Source organism: Mesoplodon bidens, assembly GCF_964165515.1.
Source record: "Mesoplodon bidens genome assembly, chromosome: 11".
NCBI lineage: Eukaryota > Metazoa > Chordata > Mammalia > Artiodactyla > Ziphiidae > Mesoplodon > Mesoplodon bidens.
Genome location: NC_138167.1, coordinates 74689511 through 74709808, shown reverse-complemented (window position 1 = coordinate 74709808; position 20298 = coordinate 74689511). Strand labels below are relative to the sequence as shown.

Sequence of the window (20298 nt, the reverse complement as noted above, 5' to 3'; positions counted from 1 at the left end):
GAGAGATTTGCAAATTGAAAAGGCTCCTGCTGGGACAATTTTAGTATCAAAATAAATTATAATAGTAATGGATGAAAGCCCATTAAATAGAATAAAAATCCATGAGTCACACAGGTATAAATAAGTGAATAAATAAGTAAATAGGAGAAAAGAAATCTCTTTCTCACAATAGAATACCAACTAATACATAGAAAATCATCTATAGATGTAAAAATTAAGGAGTGAAAGTTTAATGAGACGATATGTTTACATATCTCCCCACAAATACTTGTTAATTGAAAATAAATAACTAGTAATTTGACAGTGCAGAAATTTCACAAACACCTTAACCAAGTGATCAAAGTTAACATCACCAGTAACGAGGCAAAACTACATCATGTGCCTCCTGATATGATGGACTGAGAAGGACCTAGTATCACCTCTGTGGTTTATTTGCGAAAAATATATAATTTGAGTCTAATTGCAAAGAAACAGGAGAGAGACCCAAATTGAGGGACAGTCTATGAAATGTCTGGTCTATCCTCTTAAAAAATGTCAAAGTCATAAAAGAAAAAATGACTGAGAAACTGTCACAGATTAATAGAGAGACTGAATGCAGTGCATGCTCTTGTGCTGGATCCTCGACTGGCAAAAAAAAGTTAAAAAGGACAGTATTGAGACAATTAAAGCTTGAATACAAACAATGGGTTACATAGTGGTACTATATTCATGTTAAACTGTCTGATTTGTTCATTGTACTCTGGTTATGTAAGAAAATATCCTTAGGATTTATACACTGAAGTATTTATAGGTTAAACAGAGTAGGAAGTCTACAATTTGCCCTTGAATTATTCAAAAAAAGGATTGTGTTGTATGGTGTGGGGAGAGAAAGAAAAATATGACAAAGCAAAAAACAAATGGAGCAAAATATATCCATTTTTGAATCTGGGTAAATGGTTTACAGGGGTTATAATACTGTTGCAACTTGTCTATAAATCAGAAATTTTATTCCCAAAAAAGTGACAAAAAATTGAGATGGGGGAACAGGGACGTAAAGAGTTATTTTGGTAACATCCAGCCAGTGCAGAGGTAGAAGCCATACAAAAACGTGCTAGTTCTGCTTCTGCTTTCTGTAGCCACCCCTCTTTTGATACCTTCTGTATTCTTGGCTAAAAAAAAATCAGGAACTTCTAGCTAGTGTGTAGGTGGTCTGTTTGGGCAGCTTCAAAGGAAGACAGCTTCTGTGAAAATGAAAGTATTCATTTCAAAATAATAGAGATCTCTCTGTCCTGGATGGCAATTTGGGGGCCCCGTCATAGTTTATATCAGAATGTCTAAACTTGCAAAGTGTTCTTAACATAAGATAGATGAAAGAGGTAGTGTAGGATGAGAAAAAGGGAACAGTACAAACTGTACACAATTTACCAATGTTTTAAAAAAAAAAATTTCCTTCCAGTCCTCTCTCAGGAGTTAACTCATGGGTGTTACTTTTGGTTCATTAATATTTAGCAGAATTTAACACAGATCTCATTTGTTCCATAGTATGGAAAGAACTTTGACAAAGAAACGACACCTTGCACTGTATACAAAATTCAAACCTTAAAACATTTTTTTTTCTAAATTCCAGCAGGTGCGGCAGAGAATCAAGGTTTAAGCCAGTTTATTTAAGGTGGCTACTCTTCCGAACTAGAAATAAAATCCTGTTCCCCATGCCTCCCTACTCCCTCCCCCTGCGTGAACATTTTATGTTCTAGAAAATAAGGCATTTCTTTGACACAAATGTTTGATTTTATCCGTAGCATGAAATGGATGAATTATGAGGTTAACCAAAATAAATTATTTGCAATGTAATTACACCATAATTTTCAGCATTAAAATATCCATGTCTCTAGAGATAAAATAGTTTTGATTTGCAAAACTGGGTAATTAAATTAAACAGATAATTGTTCCTATGGGCCTGAGAGCCAGGTGATAGCAACTTGAAAAGCTACCAACATAAATAATCAGTTTGGTTAGTCTGCTGAAGATAAAAAATGAGTAAAATTTACCTCTTGGGAAAAAACTCTCAAAATAATAAATCCCAAATATTATTGGCTGCAGTCAACATGTGGATGCCTCCCTAATTTCCTTTGCACCCTCTCCGTATAACAGCAGCTCTGCCTTCTGGGTGATATTGACCCACCTACCCCCAGCTAGAGGGGTAGGCCCTGATTTGCCTAAACTAATTAGGGTCATCTTAATGGTCTCAGCTAATTCAATGGCGAGCCCACAGCCCAAGTTGTTTATTTTACATTTTAACTTTTGGATAGCAATCTTAATTCCAATTTCTTGGACAAGTTTTAAGGTAACACCCAATCAGCAATCAGGGGCTGCTTCCCGTCTCTCATGATTAGAGCTTGCCCATGATAATAACTATAACCTATATGCAGGTCAACCAACAAGTTTCTTATATTTATATGCCTTTTAAGTATCTTAAAATTTAACAGTTCATCTTCTTTTTGTATGATTTTCCCTTTGAAGAAAACAGAAATTTAACCTGTACAATTTCCCATATTCTAGATTAGGCTGATTGCTTCCTTGAGTAGTTTCACTTATCCCTCTATTCCTCATATTTCCTATAAAATGGTAGTTAGAACTAGGCGCTTGATTTAGAAAAGTTGTCATTATTTTACAAAACGTATTAGGTGGTACTGTGCACTTCCTAATGCATTAAGGCAGCAGGGCACAAACTGGTTGGTCACACTTTTAGTGATGTCAGAATGGTTGGCAGATCCAGATTTTGTCAGTTTGGGCTAGTGGGAATTTCTGGAGTTAGTTCCAGATTCCTTTTGACGTGACCCCAATAGTCTTTGAGCGCTTCCTTGTTTTCTGGCTCCATAGGTGTCCCAGGTTTATATTTCCTGACCCAGACTTGAAATCAGCCATTTGTCTAAGAAGCTCTATTCCTTTTAGTGGGGAAAGGTATTTAACAGGCACCATCTGGGCTCAGGGATACTTGTATGGTGGGTTGCTATTTTTTCTAGACCTTCCAGTGGAACAAGCTAGGGAATACGTAGTTTTTCAGAAAGAGAAAAGGAAACCATGAATTTATACAGATATTGCCAATTCAAATTTAAGATTACAAGAGGGTTTTGCTTTTATTTCTTTTCTCTTGAACAAAAAATCTAAGCAGCAAATGGTGTTAATATAATTACTTATTTGCTCTATCTAAAATATTTACATAGCAGTTTCAAAATAGCCATACCAATAGTAGTACGAAAAATTAAGATGATTGAATACAATTTAAGATTCCTCTGAGGGTATGTAGCTATTGTCATCATCCTTAAGATACATCTTACTAAGGATGTACCGTCCAAATATTGAGGTTTAAAGTCGCCTAAAATAATTCTTTTCTGTGTTGTTAGGCCACAAACTTGATATATAGTTAAATTCAGTTATTTCAGTCTGTTTTCAGTTTTGGGTGGGGATTTTCTTTCCTTTTGTATTTAATTTTTTTTTAAGTATAAAGTATTTACATGATTCCAAAGACAAAACTATTAAACAGCGCAATTGGAGAAGGCTAATACCTTCCCTGTTTCTTCCTTTCCCCTATAGGTAACTATTTCATTCTTTTTTGGCTTATCCTCCATTGCTTCTTTTTGAAGACATAAGTATATGGGCATATGTATGTGTGTGTGCATGTATATAAACATATTTAGGTATTTCCCTCATTTTATTACACAAAAGGCTGCATATTATAAACACTCTTGCATTTGCTTTATTCACTTATCAATATATCCAGAAAATCACTCCATAGCAGGATATACATATTTTTCTCATCTTTTACATTGCATAGTATTCCATTTTGTGTTTATTCAACTAGATCCCCAATGATAGACATCTGGGTTATTTTAATTTTTACTATTGCAAATAGTGTCACAGTGTGCATGTTATCTTGAATTTTTTCCCAGAGTATTGATAGGAATTTCTGGGTATAAAGGTAAATGCATATGTGTAATTTTACTAGATAATGCCTATTCCTTCCCATAGCAACTCTACCATTTTGCATTCCCAACATTAGTGTATGACAATGTCTGGATCCCCACAACTTTGCCGGTAGGTATGTTGTAATTTTTTTATTCTTGCCTTTCTGATAGATGAGAAATGGTTCTCCAGTGTCATTTTCTTTTGTGTGTTTGTTTGTTTAATATGAGTTTGAGCACCTTTTTTTGTTATATATGCTTGAGCATTATTTGTATTTCTATTTCTGTGAATTGTTGGTTCATTTCTCCAACCCGTTTTCCCGTGGAGTTATTGGTCTTTTTCTTCTCAGTTTTTAGAAGCTTTTAATGTTATGAGTATTGACACTTTCCAGTGAGATAAGTTGGAAGTCTTGTTTTCAAGCTTGTCATTTGCCTTATTACATTGCTTATGCTGATTTTTGTTATATAAAATTTATTTTTGAATTTTTATATAGTCAAATCATGGATCTTTTCTCTTACTGCTTCTATATTTTGAATGATAGTTAAGAAAAATTTCCCCATCGATTCCAGTTATAAAGAAAATGTTTTCTCCCTCCCTCCCTCTCTCTCTCTCTCTCTCTCTCTCTCAGTACTTTTAAGGTTTCATTTTTTAAATTTGAATCTCTAATACATTTTGAATTTATTTGGATGCATAGTGTGTGGAATGGATGCAAATTTCCCTTTTTTTCCCAAATGGCTATTCTTTTGTTCCAATGCCACTTATTAAAAAGCCCATCTTCTCCCTACTGATCTGAGATGCTCCCATTATCTACACCAAATTTCCCAGTGCTCTGGGATCTCCTTCTGAGTTTTCTTTTTTGTCCCCTCTTTTGTTTGTGTACCAATACTGTTTTTAATTATTATGCAGACTTTATGTTTTTAATATCTACCAGGGGTAGCTCCCCCTTCCCACTATAGCTTTTCCTTTTCAGAGTCTCCCTGCTGCTACTGTTTGTTCATCTTTTTGTATGAACTTTATAATCTCTCAAAGAGAAAAAAATATCTTTTGGTATTTATATTAGGATTGGGAAAACTTCATAGTGTACTTTAGGAGATTGACATGTTTTGACGTTGAATCTTTCTATCCAAGACCATGGATTATCTATGTTATATCGTTCCATTTACTGAAATCTGTTTTTTATATTTCCAGAATGTTTTATGGTTTTCTTCATACATTTTTTGCAGATTTCTTGTTAAGTTTATGACGAGGTATTTTATCTTATTCCTCTTATAAATGGGTTTTCCCTTCCACTATATTTTCCGACTGGGTGGCATTTTTGTGTGTTTATTTTATTTCTTGCTACTTTACCAAATTCTCTTGTTAGTAGCAGTTTTTCTGATGCTTCCCCCACTCCCACCCCCTGGTATACTGTCATAACATCTGCATCTAGAAATAGTCTTACTTCATGCTTTCGAAGTCTTGTTTCTCACTGTTTCCTCTTATGTAACTGTTTTGGCTAACATTGCCGATTCAGTGTTTAGGTACTAGTGAAGACTCTGAACATCCTTGTACTTCGTCTAGAGACTTCAGCAGGAAAGCCCTGTATTTCCCCATTAAGTTAAATGCTGATTTGGGGGCAGAGGTATACACATTTTATCATGCATAATGGGTATCAATTTTCATCTTACTGAATGTTGAATTTTGTCAAACATCTTTTTAACATCTATAGAGATGATTATGTGATTTTTCTTCTTAATTCTGTTAAACTGATGTATTATATTAATGACTATACTACTATTTTAATAAATATACTAATTTCTCCTGGAATCAGCATCTCTTGTATGGCATCTATTTTTTAATGTGCTCTTGGATTCTGTTTGCTAGTATTTAATTTGTTGCATCAGTATTCATAATTAAGACTGGTCTTGAGTAAAGGCTGTCAGTGCCTCACCCATACCATGTTGGCACTTACTATTTGTGTACACATCTGCCCAGTTTTCAGTGACCAGCATTTACAACTCTTTGCCTGAAGATATTCTCTGGCCAGTGGAGCCCACTTAACTAGAGAGCAAGGAGCAGGCCAGAAATGCTGGGAAATTTGCACCCCCTTGGAGCAGCCCTCAACCAATGACTAACATGAGCTGGTGGATAAATACCTAGGCTCACCCAGGATAACTCTGGGAATTTCCCAGCAGGATTAAGTTCCAGTTGCCCTTAGCCACAATTTGCTTGACAGTAACACATTATTGGTTCCCTTCCTTCCTCGTTTCTCTTTCCCCCTCTGGCTCCCAAGCTACTTGCACTTGAACCTCGCCTCTAGATTGGCTTTCTAGGGAAACCCAATTAAGCCAGGTGTATAATTTTCTTCTTCTTTTTAACTTTATTTATTTTATTTATTTATTTTTGGCTGCATTGGGTCTTCGTTGCTGTGCACGGGCTTTCTCTAGTTGCGGTGAGCGGGGGCTACTCTTCATTGCGGTGAGTGGGCTTCTCATTGCGGTGGCTTCTTCTGTTGCGGAGCATGGGCTCTAGGTGCACGGGCTTCAGTAGTTGTAGCATGTGGGCTCAGTAGTTGTGGCTCGCGGGCTCTAGAGCGCAGGCTCAGTAGTTGTGGTGCACAGGCTTAGTTGCTCCACGGCATGTGGGATCTTGCCGGACCAGGGTTCGAACCCGTGTCGCCTGCATTGGCAGGTGGATTCTTAACCACTGCGCCACCAAGGAAGTCCCTAATTTTCGTTTTTGTACAGTCATTGTGAAGTTTGGGTATCAATGCTATATTCATTTCTTAGAACTTGGGAAATTTCCTTTTATTTCCCATACTCTGAAGTAGTTTAAGTAGCATTAGATTTATCTGATCTTTAAAAGTTTGATAGAAATCCCCTTGTAAAACCAACTGGGCAAGGTGTTTTTATGTGGGAGCTCTGAAAACCTTCTCTGTAACGTCTATAGAAATTGCTCTCTTTAGACTTGCTATTGATTCTGGGGAAATTTTGTAAATTATATATTTATGGAACATTAACCATTTCAAATGGTTTCATACAGGTTTTCAGTTTTATTTGCATAGAGTTGTGCAAAGTAGTGTTTATAAGCTTTTATATATTTCCTCTGATTTTATGGTTATTGTTCCATTACCTTTTATTTCATATGTTTATACCTTCAAACCTTCCTCCACTCCCTATTTTGGTTTAGGTTAGCTAGTGGTTTGTCATTTTCTTGACTTTTTCAATACTTAGCTTTTGGGGGACACAGTTTCACTTTCACTATTTCCTCTTGATGCAAGGATTGATTAGCAGTGTGTTTTTACAGTTTTAGGTGGAAGAGATTTTTTTAATGTCATTATTTGCCAGTTATATAGAATTGTGATCACAGAAGGCCCCTTATATCATTTACATTTTTGGAATGTATTGAAATTTTCTTTGTGGACTATAATATGTCAATTTGGTGAATTTTCCATGTGACTTAGAAGAAAGTTTAATCTCTATTATCAGGATTCAGTGTTTACATTTATTAAATCTACTTTGTTTATAATTTTGTTTAGGTCTTCTGTATCCATAAAAATTTTTTGTCCAGTTAGGTCTATTCTGTTCTGAAAGGGTGTTAAAAATTCCAATTATTAGAGTTTCTGCTTATTTATCTTTGCATTCTTTTTCAGTTTGCTTTATAATACTTGTTGCTGTTTTATTGGGCACATGGATATTAATGATAGTTTCCTCTTTGCAAATTGCAGTATTTAGCATTATAAAGTGTCTTTTTGTTTCTTTTTAGGGGGAACAAGGCTGGATTCTTGCTTGTCTAATAATAAAGTCATGACCCGGTTTTTTTTTAATTGAGATATAATTGGCATATAACATTGTATTAGTTTTAGGTGTAGAACATAATGATTTGACATATGTATGTATTGCAAAATGATTACCAGAATAAGTTAACATCCATCACCTCACACACTTAAAAATTTTTTTCTTGTCATGAGAACTTTTAAGATCTATTCTCTTAGCAACTTTCAAATATACAAGACAGTATAGTTAACTATAGCCACCATGCTGTACATTACATCTCCAGGAATTACTTATCTTACTAGAAGTTCACCCATTTCACCCACTGCCACTCCTATCCTCTGGCAACCACCAATCTGTACCTATGTGTTCTATTGTTTTTTTTTTTTTAGATTCCACATATAAGTGAGAACACAGTATTTGTCTTTCTCTGTCTGACTTATTTTGCTTAGCATAATGACCTTGAGGTCCATGCACGTTGTTACAAATGGGAAGATTTCCTTCTTTATATTGCTGAATTTATATAAGTATCACATTTTCGTTATCCATTCACCTGTTGATAGACACTTAGGTTGTTTCCATGTCTTGGCTATTGTAAATAATGCTGCAAAATATGGAGGTGCTGATATATTTTTGAGATAGTGATTTCATTTCCTTCAGATAAACACCCAGAAGTGAACTTGGTGGATTATATGATAGTTCTATTTTTAATTTTTTGAGGAACCTCCATACTGTTTTCCACAGTGGCTGCACTGATTTATATTTCCATAAACAGTGTTCAAGTGTTCCCTTTTTTCCACATCCTCACCAACACTTGCTGTTTCTTGTCTTTTTCATAATAGTCATTCTATCAAGTGTGAGGTGATATCTCATTGTGGCTTTGATCCCCCACACTCTTTTTTAAATTTAGGTTTTATTTAGAATGGTTATAGATATAACAGGTACACTTAAATTTTTTTTTTTTTTTTTTTTTTTTTTTTCAGTATGTGGGCCTCTCACTGTTGTGGCCTCTCCCATTGCGGAGCACAGGCTCCGGACGCGCAGGCTCAGCGGCCATGGCTCACGAGCTTAGCCACTCCACGGCATGTGGGATCTTCCCGGACCGGGGCACGAACCCGTGTCCCCTGCATCAGCAGGCAGACTCTCAACCACTGCGCCACCAGGGAAGCCCCACTTAAATTTTTAAAAACACCATCCTTTTATTTTTACCATTTTAATCTTATATTTTAGGTAAGTCTCTTCTATCCAGCATAGAGTTGGATACTGACTTTTTATCCACTCTGAAAATCCTTTTCTTTTTATAGGTCAGTTAAGCCCTATTGCATGTATTGATACAATTGATATGCTTTGCTTCAGTTTTGTCATAATCATATAAAGTCTTTACTATGAAGTCTGTTTTATTTCTTTCTCTCTATCTAATTAATTTGGGTATTTAGGAATATATTTATTTTGTTCTAATACCTTTACTCAATACCATTCAGTCCCCCCTTTTTTATATTGTCTTACCACTATGAACAATATTGTAATTTGCAAGTCATCTCCTCTTTCTCTTCTCTCCTTTACCCCCAGCATCTAACTTAAAGTATTACCCTTTTAGTCCCAGTTTTTAAAAAGCCAGATTTTCTCTTCATATAGTCTCTGCTTTCTCCTCATTTTTCATATTTGTGTTATATCCGTATTATCAAAACCTATATAAATTAAATACTATTCTTTCAACCTTATTCTCACTGTTTCTCCCCAATTCTACTGTAAAATGCTCACCACCAAAACTTAAGGTGAAATTCTCCAATTATTTTCTGAATCGTATTCTCTAGTAAATTCTTTAAAAAGGATATGGGAACAATATTTCCTGAGTCCTTGTATGTTCATAATGGTTTATGTCTCCAAAACATTATCATATATCTGATAAGAATATGTAAATAACTCATACAATCTGAGTTAAAATGGGCAATGGATGTGAATACACATTTCTCCAAAGTATATATACAAACGATCAGTGAACACATGAAAAGATGCTCAACATCACTCATCATTAGAGAAATGCAAATCAAAACTACAATGAGTTATCACCTCGTACTGACTAGGATGGCCACTGTAAAAGAAAGAAAGAAAGAAAGAAAGAAAAAGAAAATAAGCATTGGTGAGGATGTGGAGAAATTGGCATGCTTATGCCCTACTGGTGGGAATAAGATGGTGCAGTCACTATGGAAACCAGTACAAAGGTTCTTAAAAAGTTAAAAATAGAATTACCATACAGTGAGTAATCACACTTCTGGGTATAAATCCAAAAGAATTGAAAGCAGTAACTCAAAGATATATTTGCATACCTATGTTCATTGCAGCATTATTCACAATATCCGGGAGGAAGCAACCCAGCTATCAAGGGACGAATGGGTAAAGGAAATGTGGTATGTGCATGGAATGGAATATTATTCAGCCTTTAAAAAGAAGGGAATACTATTACTTGCCACAGCATGGATAAACTTTGAGAACATTATACTTAGTGAAATCTGCCAGTTGTGAAAAGACAAATATTGTATGATTCCACTTATATGAAGTACCTGAAGTAGTTAAACTCATAGAAACAAGTTAAAATGGTGGCTGTCAGGGAGAAATGGGGAGGTTGCTCAGTGGATATAGAGTTTCAGTCTTGCAAAAAATTCTACAGATCAGTTACATAACAATGTAGAGTTAACATTTCTGAACTGTACCCGTAAAAACAGTTAAGATGGTACATTCTGTGTTATGTGTTTTTTTCAACCACAATTTAAACAAAAAATAAATGAAAAGGAGGGCAGCCCTACCGTACGCTCTTCAGGTTTAGCTAAAAAGCCAGCCTTGTCAGCTCTTCATCCAATCACAGGGTCTCCAGACCCTCCGCCTTCCTTTTCCCACGATAGGAATGGCCTCCTCATTCTGCTAGGGGCCGCCCTCGCCGCAGGCCACCCTCGCTCCGCCCTCGCCCCGCCCCTCCGACTTTCCTCTAATCATAGTCCTGGCCCCGCCCCCTTTCCCAGCCTTTTTCCGGCATCCGGGGCTGGAGGGGCTGCTCTGAAGACGGGCGAGCAGCATGGAGGCCCACGGCGAATCCCAGTCCGACGCGAGCTGTTCGTCGTTTTCCCGGGACGGCTCCGGGGTCTCAGTGTCCAGGGAGCTGCTGACGGCGGGCAGCGGCGGCCGCGGAGGTGACGGGCGGGGTGGCGGCGGCGTGGGGCGCGCACGTGCGGCAGGGGTCGCGCTGCCGGAGCAGCCGGGGACCGGTCGGCGGCTCCCTACCCAGGCCCGGCCCCACCGAGGGACCCCCGGGGGTGGCCGCAGGACTCGGTGTGGGACCGGGCGGCGGGGGGCGCGCACCCGGCCTCGGGCCTGGGCGTGGTTCCTGTATCCCGCACCGCGGTGAGCGCCCACTGCCGAGCGCCACAGCAAGACACCTCCCCTAAGGGGACGGCCTTAGGGTCGGCTCTGGGTCCCAGCAGTTGACTGGTAAGGGGAGCGGATGAGTATTAACCACCCTTCCTCCTCAGATGCCCACAGAGCCCCCTTAATGCCTCTCTCTAGAGGAAGACGGGTACAGGAAATCCGCACAGGATTTCAGACACCATAATAGAGAATTATAAAGCAAGGATTCGAATCCCAGCCACACGAGTTATTCGCTATGGAACTTTAGGAGAGTTGTTTACATTCCCAACGCCTCAGTTTTTACATTGGGAAAATAGAAGTAGTAGTATCTATAGAATTTGTTTTTCTTTTCTTTTTTTTTTTTTGGAGAAGAATAATATATATAATAATATGCCCTAAGGTCTTGGGCATATTCTCCTTAAATATTATTTTGAAGAAAAGAGTCTGTGAGAATCCAGAGCATCCAAAGAAGTTATAATGATAATAGCCAAAGCTTTCTTAGTGCCTGCTTTGCCCCAGGAATGAATTCACAAATTTAATCCTCACAACCACCCTGTGTAGAAGGCTCTGTTATCGCCATTTATAGATGAGGAAACTGAGACCTGGTGTATCATACAGATGAGTAACTTGCTGGAGATCGTGTGGCTGGGAAGTGGCAAAACTGAGATTTGAATCCAATCAGCGTGGCTCCAGAGCCCATGCTCTTTGCACTAATCCAATTGCTAGGTCTAAGGTAGTAAGCAAGGAATGTTGAGCCGCTGCTCTGAGGGTGAATGGGATTTTTACACCAGAGTGAAGAGATTTTCCAGGTGTTGGAAACACGGTGCGCAAAGCCTTGGGTTTTGAAAGACAAGTCCTGTTCTCTGAGCTCTGATGGGCTGGAGAGTTGGGTTGATTTGAGGAGTTGTGAATGTAAGGCTGAATAGATGAGTTGGGAGTGGGGAAGTTTAAAGAGCTGTTTTGTCTAGGTTGGACATCTTTACTGAGGGGGAACTAACCTGGCAGGCATGTTTTATAAACGAAGACATTAATGCTCAAAAAGCTTAGGTAATTTGTCCAATATAATGCAGCTGGTAAACCATTTCTGGCTTCACTTAACCCTTATGGTACTTTGTGCTGCTTCTTGTGTCCTGTCATTGCCGACCCACATTTGTCACTGATGGGTTTCTGACCCAGAAAGGTGCAGTTCAGTGTTCATTTATTACCAGGCATTGGTGACGCAGAGATGTAGGAGACAGATTTAAGAAAGGGGAGATCTGTGTGCAGAACTAAAGTGTTGTAATGGAACTTGGAGTGCTTCTTTTTTTAAAAAAATGCACTGGAAAGTGAGGAACGAATGGTCAAAACCTGAGGGCTTGAGGGTGGTCTTGGAAAGTTTGCTGATGGGCTCCTATTTCTTTACGCTATAGTAAATGAAGTATGTGTGTTTGCAGGTATATGGGACAGGTTGCTTATCAACTCCAAGCCTAATTCCAGAAAGAATTCCACTCTTCAAACAGTTCGGATAGAGAGGAGTCCCCGTAAGTACTCTTCCCTCTCTTTCTCTCTTCCTTTCTCTCTCTCTCAAGAACCCTCTGTGATGTGAAATTCTGCCTAATTAAGCGCTTATTTGATGGGACAGTACCTGCCTTTGTTGTCAGATATCAAACCACAGAGAGTGAAGCCGAACAAGTCTTACTTGGGAATTACGTTGTGAATTCAGTGCACGGGGATCATACATGACTCCCCTGCTTTAAGAGGGTAACCCTGCCCAGAAAAAATCCTTGTGGGATGGATTTTTGGAAATCAAAACCAATTATTGTTAATCTCCATGGGAAATTTTTCTAGAGGTTACTGAGTCCCGAGTTCAATATTCATGTGTGGGAAAACACTACCAGATCCCATTAAATTGGACATAATTGCTTAAGTAGTAAATGTTCCTCAGAACATAACAGGGCCAGTTCTCTTCATTGATTAACTCTGTCATATTGCTGTACTACACGCTCATAGACCACTCAGACTTTGTTCAGGTAGCATTCATGTAATACTCAGGTTCTGTGTAATTCACTCTGAATGTTTAAAAAAAAGAATAAAGACAAGAAGTAGTAAAAACAATGTAAATGATGCATGAAGTTATCATGTCTATAAACTAAGAAATCATGAGTATTCCTAGAGGGGAACTTAACTATAGTATGCACTAAATCTACAAGAGCTAAAATGGCTGCATGGTGGCTCCCCATGCAAATCCAAGCTTTTGTGTGGACATAGGTTTTTATTTGGGGGGGGGTACATATCTCTGAGTGGAATTTCTGGGTCATATGAAAAGTATTCTTTAATAAAGAAAAAATTGCCAAACTCTTTTCCAAGTTGGGTATGCCATCTGGAATCCTTCTAGCCGTCCTGTTTCACAATTAAAGGCCATTTCTTGACCTTCACCTCGACTTTCTTCTCTTCTTCCATCCTCTGGACATTTCAGTCTGCTGTCCTATGGTTGTATCAGTGACTTAAGGAGTTCTGAGAGCCCATGATGTGCATAGTTATGTGCCGGGCCTCTTTTGAGAGCTAAAGAAATTAGAAATCCCTTGTTCATTGACTCCCCTGTGCTTACCATAGTGCCTGTCAGTTATCATCCCTGTTTTACAGGTGAGTAAACTGAGGTTTTGATTGGTTAAATTAAACGTATTAGTTAGACTTCTGTGGTTGTAAATGACTGAAACCCAGTTCACATTGCCTTCAGCCAAACGATGTTGGCTCATTTTGTTGGGGAAAAATACCCCAGTGATTTCAGGTACGTCTGCATCCAGGTGCTTGGCATCATCTGGGATCTTCTGCTCTGTATCTCTTAGTTCTGCTTACCTAGGTGTTGACTTCATCTAGAACAAGCTCTTCCCCAACGGGTGGCAGGTGGGCCAGTTTATCAGCAGCTCCAGGCTTACATTCAGCAGCTCACTTAGTCATTTACTCGGAAAGAAGGGATATTTCTCTCAACAGTTCCAACCAGAGTCCCAGGGTTATCTTGATTGGCCTGACAGATCACAGTGTCGTTAAACCAAATCACAGTGGCCAAGGTTGTGGAACACGTCGGCATGAATGGGGTAGGGACAAGAGTGACTAAGAGTGACAGAGCTTAAAAGGAAAGTCATCGTTATATTATCAGAAGAAAGGGGAACATATGTTGGGCGGGTAAAAACAGCCATTGCTTCATTAACATGCCCAAGGTAACTCAGATAGTAAGAGGTGGTACTGGGGTTCTATTATTAACATCGTCGGTCTGACTCCAAAGCCTCGGAGCCTCGTGCATTTAACTATTAAGTCCTACTGCCTAGTTATTCAGTTACTGTTTGTTGAATGCCAGCCTTCTAGGAATTTCCAGTCCTGGGCATATATGAGAAACACAAAACATTGAGAAATAATTGCTGAATTGTGTAGTCCTACCGTTTTAAGAATTCAGGAGAGGATGGGAGTTTGCAAAACGGAAGGAATTTGAAAGATTTTATTATAATTATTGTTATTATTCCTGTCAAATCTGGAAGTGTTTTTACAGGAAATTCTGGATTTAAAAATTTGAAGTTTGGCCAAATACTAACATAAATATTGATAAACTATATTTTCTCTCTTTAGTATTGGACCAAGTACAGAGCTTTCTCCCACAGATGGCTCAGGCAAATGAAAAGCTAAGGAAAGAAATGGCAGCTGCACCACCTGGTCATTTCAATATTGAAAATATTGACGAGACGCTCGAAAAAGTTATACAGATGGTAACTATGCTTTGTTTTCATTTCATAATGTAAAATTACCAGTATGCCTCATCACCTGAAAAAGATAACTTTTTAGTTTTAATTCTGCATGTTTTTTTCCTTCTTGCAAAGTCAGCTCATGTTTCCAGTACTGCAGAGATACTCGGTCATTTGATGATTAAGGATCTCATAGGTCAGTAAGCTTCCCTGGGTGAAGTTTAGGAATTTAGTAATTCAGCATCATAGGAAGGCTTTTTCAAGTCAAATAGTACATTTGTTATCTTGAAGCATTTATTTCCTAAGTGTTCTAAATGGATTTTTTTCTTATTTTCCCATCTAAGGCCCAAAAGAGGTAATCATAGTCTGATTCATTGAGAATGCAAAAGTAAATGATGTGTATAACAATAACTGATCACATAAGCCGCATGTGAAAACTGTCTCTCAGTTTAGGCTCATATCTTATTTCTACACTGGAATTCCCTGTATAACACTCGTGTCTGGACAGCGCTGACACCACTGTTAAGAATCATATCTGATTCATCAGCAGATCGGGCAGCTCTACCTCCAGAACACATCCCCAATCCAGCCATTTCCACACGGCATCCACTACCCTTTCTCTAGGTGATTACGGTCTCCCCTCTGGATTATCCCAGTAATTTCCCAGCCAGTCTTCTTGCTTCCACCCTTTCTTCCCAGAGTCTGTTCTTCACCCAGTATGTGTGGCCCGCAGTTTGGGAACCAGGGGGCTTCCCATCACGTTTCTAATTAATTCACAGTCCTTCGTGGGCCTGTGTGATCCTGCCTCCAGTTCTCTGTTGACCTTGTCTCCCACCAAGGACCCTCAGTGACTGCACTGCAGACTCCATCTCCTTGCTCCGGGCCTTTTCCCTCCTTGCAGAATGCCCCTCCCCAGATTCCTGCGTCTTGACTCCTTCCGTCTCTCATCACCTGTCACCTTGAGAGGCCTTCTTGGTGGCTCTATCATTGGCTTTTATTGTTTTTAATTTTCACTGCCCTACACTATGCTTTCCGTGTAATTGTTTATTGTCTTTCTTTCCCAACTAGAACAGAAGTCAGCAAACATTTTCTGTAGGGGGCCATATAGTAAATACATTAGGCTTTGTGGGCCCTACTGTGTCTGTTGTGACTACTCATTTCTGCCATTTCGGTGTCTAAGCAGCTGCAGATGATATGTAATGAATAGGCAAGTTTTATAAGCTTTATTTACCGACACCGAAATTTGAATTTCATATAATTTTCATGTTTCATGAAATATTACTCTTTTGATTAGTTTTTTCTACCACTGAAAAGTGTAAAAACCGTTCTTAGCTCAGAGCTGCACGAAAACAGGCAGTGGGCTGGGTCTGCCCTGCAGGCTGTGATTTGCCAACTCCTCCTCAAAAACATAAGTTCCACAAAGGCCAGGATTTTGTTGTAGTTGAGCCACTAGTGTGGTACCTGGTTCATGTTGATACTTGTTAATATTTGTTGAGTGAATTGTGTTGAATATAATCAGGATATATAGAATTCGGTTGTGGGGGACTTTTTAGACTTGTAGTAAATATAAATCATTATGGCAGACTCTGGCAACTGAAAGAATAATAGTGCCATATTGTATTATGAACTTCTCTTGTCCGGGGGAATTCCCTGGTGGTCCAGGGGTTGGGGCTCCATGCTTTCAATGCTGAGGGCCTGGGTTTGAGCCCTGGTCGGGGAACTAAGGTCTTGCAAGCCACGTGGCACAGCCAAAAAAAAAAGAACGTTTTCTGTCCTGCGTGCTTCTTGGGCTAAAGGTTGGTCCCTTCCCAAAGTTGTTATTGTAACTTTTTAGGGAACTACCCTGAAATAAATTTCCCACATGGTGGTGTTTTGCAGGATGTGGCCTTGTTTGAGATGAATCAGTCTGATTCAAAAGAAGAGGACAGTTCAGAAGAGAATTCACAAGACAATTCAGAGGACAGTTCAGAATCTGAGGATGAAGACGATAGCACCTCTTCTGAAGGTGAAGTCACCATCGATACCATTAAGCTTCCTCATTCAGAAGATGGAAAAGGCAAAATAGAGGTTCTGGACCGTCCTGCCAGTGAAAAAAAAGAAACAGGGAAATAAACAATCTGAGAAACAGGTGATAGATGCCTGCTAATTCTGTGAAAAAGAATGTGGCTTGCCGGTTATTTTGCGTTTCAGATACCTATGGTGCTTTTTTGCAATATTGAATGTATTTTGCTTCTTGGAGAAACAGAAGCTGGCTTTTAAAGAGTTGGAAGAGATAGCATTTGGGGATCTTCTAAGAGCAGACTGTTGTTGATCTCCTGCGAAAGAGATTTAGAAAGCTTAACTTTATGTATGGTGATAAGTGAATTTGTTGGCATCGTCTTTGATCAGCACAGACTTAAGAAATCTCAAACCTATTTTAAAGTAAAGGGGCTTCCCTGGTGGTGCAGTGGTTGGGAGTCTGCCTGCCAATGCAGGGGACACGGGTTCGTGCCCCGGTCCAGGAGAATCCCACATGACGCGGAGCGGCTGGGCCCGTGGGCCATGGCCGCTGGGCCTGTGGGCCATGGCCACTGGGCCTGCGCGTCCGGAGCCTGTGCTCCACAGCAGGAGAGGCCACAGCAGTGAAAGGCCCATGTATCGCAAAAAAAAAAAAAAAAAAAAAAATGGGCAAAAGACTTGAATAGACATTTCTCCAGAGAAGAAATACAAATGTCCAATAAGCACATGAAAAGATGTGCTTTTATATCATTAACATTAGAGAAATGCAAATAAAAACCACAATGAGATACTACCACATCCACTGGGACGGCTATTATAAAAATAAAACACAGAAAATAGCAACTGTTGACTAGCATGTGGAGAAATTGGAATCTTTGTGAATTGCTGGTGGGAATGTAAAATGGTGCAGGCCCTCAAACCAAAAAATGTAGGGACTTCTCTGGTGGCACAGTGGTTAAGAATCCATCTGCCCATGCAGGGGACACAGGTTCAATCCCTGGTCCAGGAAGATCCCACATGTTGCAGAGCAACTAAGCCTGCGAGCCACAACTACTGAGCCCACGCGCCACAACTCCTGAAGTCTGTGCACACTAGGGCCCATGTGCTGCAACTACTGAGTCCGCATGCTGCAACTACTAAAACCTGCATTCCTAGAGTCTGTGCTCCACAAGAGAAGCCACTGCAATGAGAAGCCTGCGCACCGCGACAAAGAGTAGCCCCCCGCTCAGCGCAACTAGAGAAAGCCCGTGCACAGCAATGAAGACCCAATGCAGCCAAAAAAAATAAATAAAATTGAGGAAAAAAATGTAGAATTACAAAAAAAAGAAAAGAGCATAAAATTCATAAATATTTAAAACTAGTGGGTGGCAAAGAAGTTTAAAAGTCAAGGGACAAATTGGGAAAAATAATTTCATTGTAAGGCAAGAGTGAGTGTTATTAGTATATAATGGGCTCTTAAAAATTAGTAAAAGAAAAAAAAAAGACTAATATCTCAATAGTGAAAAGGCCTTAGGACTTGAACAGGTAATTCACAGGAAAAAAATGTTCAGTCCCATTTCTCAAAGAAATGCAAATGAAACCAGTGTTGTATTTTTTACCTCTCAAAGTAGCAGATGAAACAACAGCTAGTACTTAACTGAGCCCTTTTTGTGTGTCAGCCACTATTCTGAGTGTTTTATGTTTAAGAGTTACTGCCACACACACACATAAAAATTTCTTGAGTTACACACTTAACATCGGTGCACTTTATGTGTGTTATACCTTAATTAAAAAGCTGTTTTGTTTGTAAGCAGTGTGCTCTACAGTCTCTTGGAAACTAAATCACCATCGTGCTTTGGTTGGTCTGACCCTATGGGTTCTCTGCCTGATGCTTTGGTGTGAGGTGATGGCCGCCATTTGGAGAACAGTTCTGTTCCTGCTAAGGCTGATGAAATGTTCTCTTCAACCTTGTGTATTATCTTTCTATGGCTCTTTGACAGTCATAAATCAGAAAATTAGGTGTATTGGTCTTTGTAGCAAAAATATTCTTAATGAATCTCCTCTATCCTCCTAATACTTTTAATTGTGCATCAAATACGGTACTTATAAAAAAAAAGTGCCTTGCAGAGTAGCTCGTATTCCTGTGCCTGAGTCCACTACTATGGTAAGAAAGACAAGTAAAGAGGTTGAGTCTTTCATTTGTATTTCCCTCAGTGCCTGGCATGGGGCCTTTCACTCGGAATGTACGATAAATATTCGTGAAACTTTTTTTTCCTCTTGATGCCAATAAAGTAATACATCTTAAACATCAGTGGCTCACAATCCTGAGGAAAGAAAGACAGGTTTACTATCTTTTGATTGGTAGACTTTCCCCAAAAGTTTAACGGTGGAATCTTTGTGGTTGCTTCCCCACCATATGTTCATGGAAGATCCTTGCCAGTGATTGGCTCGGGGGTGGGCATGTGACAACCTTCCCCAAGAGGCACAAGCCGAGTCTTGTTAGTAGACTTTTGGAAAGGAGGATCTCTCATGCCTAAAAAAGAGGTACATGAAAAGATGGCTGCTTTCTTTTGGAACATGGATAACTTGTGACTGGATATGATTCCTTGAACTCTGGCCTAGTGGCCATAAATGGAGCCAGTTCTTGAAGGTACAGTTGGCACGTCAAGGATAGCAAAGAGAAGCAAGGAACATCACTGAATTACTGCATCAAATAACTCTGTAGACCAGACTATCACTGGGTTTCTTGTTTTGTGACACAATAAATTTCCTTTTTGTTTAAAAAAAAAAGACCACCATCTTATGAGATATTCTCTTGTACCTACTTCACAGATTTAAAGAAAAAAAAAGTAGCAGGGAGACGCTAAGCAAATTTTTTTAAAGCCTTAGAATAGGTAACTGGTGGAGCCAACTTTTAAGTTCAGTCAGCCACATCCTGCCATTGTGGGCCTACCAGTCACTATGCCACAAGCATGGGCTCGGAAGCTGGATCGATCCCAGCCCAGCGACTTTCCATTTGTAAAATGGGGATAAGAGTATCTCCCTTATGAGGTTTTAGTAAGAAATTAATGAGTTAATACTCATGTGCTTAGAACAGTGCTTGGTAAGTGTGAGGTATTATGATGCTGTAAGAATAATGCATAGGGCTTCCCTGGTGGCACAGTTGTTAACAATCTGCCTGACAGTGCAGGGGACACGGGTTCGAGCCCTGGTCCGGGAAGATCCCACATGCCATGGAGCAACAAAGCCCGTGTGCCACAACTACTGAGCCTGTGCCCCAGAAGCCCGCGTGCCACAACTACTGAAGCCCATGCGCCTAGAGCTGGTGCTCCGCAACGAGAGAAGCCACTGCAACGAGAAGCCCGCGCACCGCAAGAGAGTAACCCCAGCTCACCTCAACTATAGAAAGCCCGCGTGCAGCAACAAAGACCCAATGCAGCCAAAAATAAATTAATAAATTAATTAAATTAAAAAAAATAATGCACAGTGGTGGCAAAACTTTGGAGAAACTTGGT

At 39.4% G+C, this 20298-nt stretch overlaps 2 protein-coding genes across 2 annotated transcripts in view; one reads left to right on the top strand and one right to left on the bottom strand.

Annotated features, from left to right (window-relative positions):
* SLC41A2 (solute carrier family 41 member 2) overlaps positions 1 to 10522 on the bottom strand; it is a 152781-nt gene extending 142259 nt beyond the window's left edge. Inside the window, exon 1 of the mRNA XM_081249449.1 lies at positions 10499 to 10522. The gene's annotated coding sequence lies outside the window, so the exon portion shown is untranslated. The remainder of the gene's footprint in view (positions 1 to 10498) is intronic.
* A 202-nt stretch (positions 10523 to 10724) lies between these two features.
* On the top strand, positions 10725 to 16933 carry NOPCHAP1 (NOP protein chaperone 1). The gene is made up of 4 exons (XM_081248384.1): positions 10725 to 10879; positions 12527 to 12613; positions 14694 to 14830; positions 16685 to 16933. Exons 1-4 carry the CDS (start codon positions 10765 to 10767, stop codon positions 16916 to 16918), a joined length of 573 nt encoding a protein of 190 aa, XP_081104510.1. The 5' UTR covers positions 10725 to 10764; the 3' UTR covers positions 16919 to 16933.
* The last annotated feature ends 3365 nt before the right edge of the window (positions 16934 to 20298 follow it).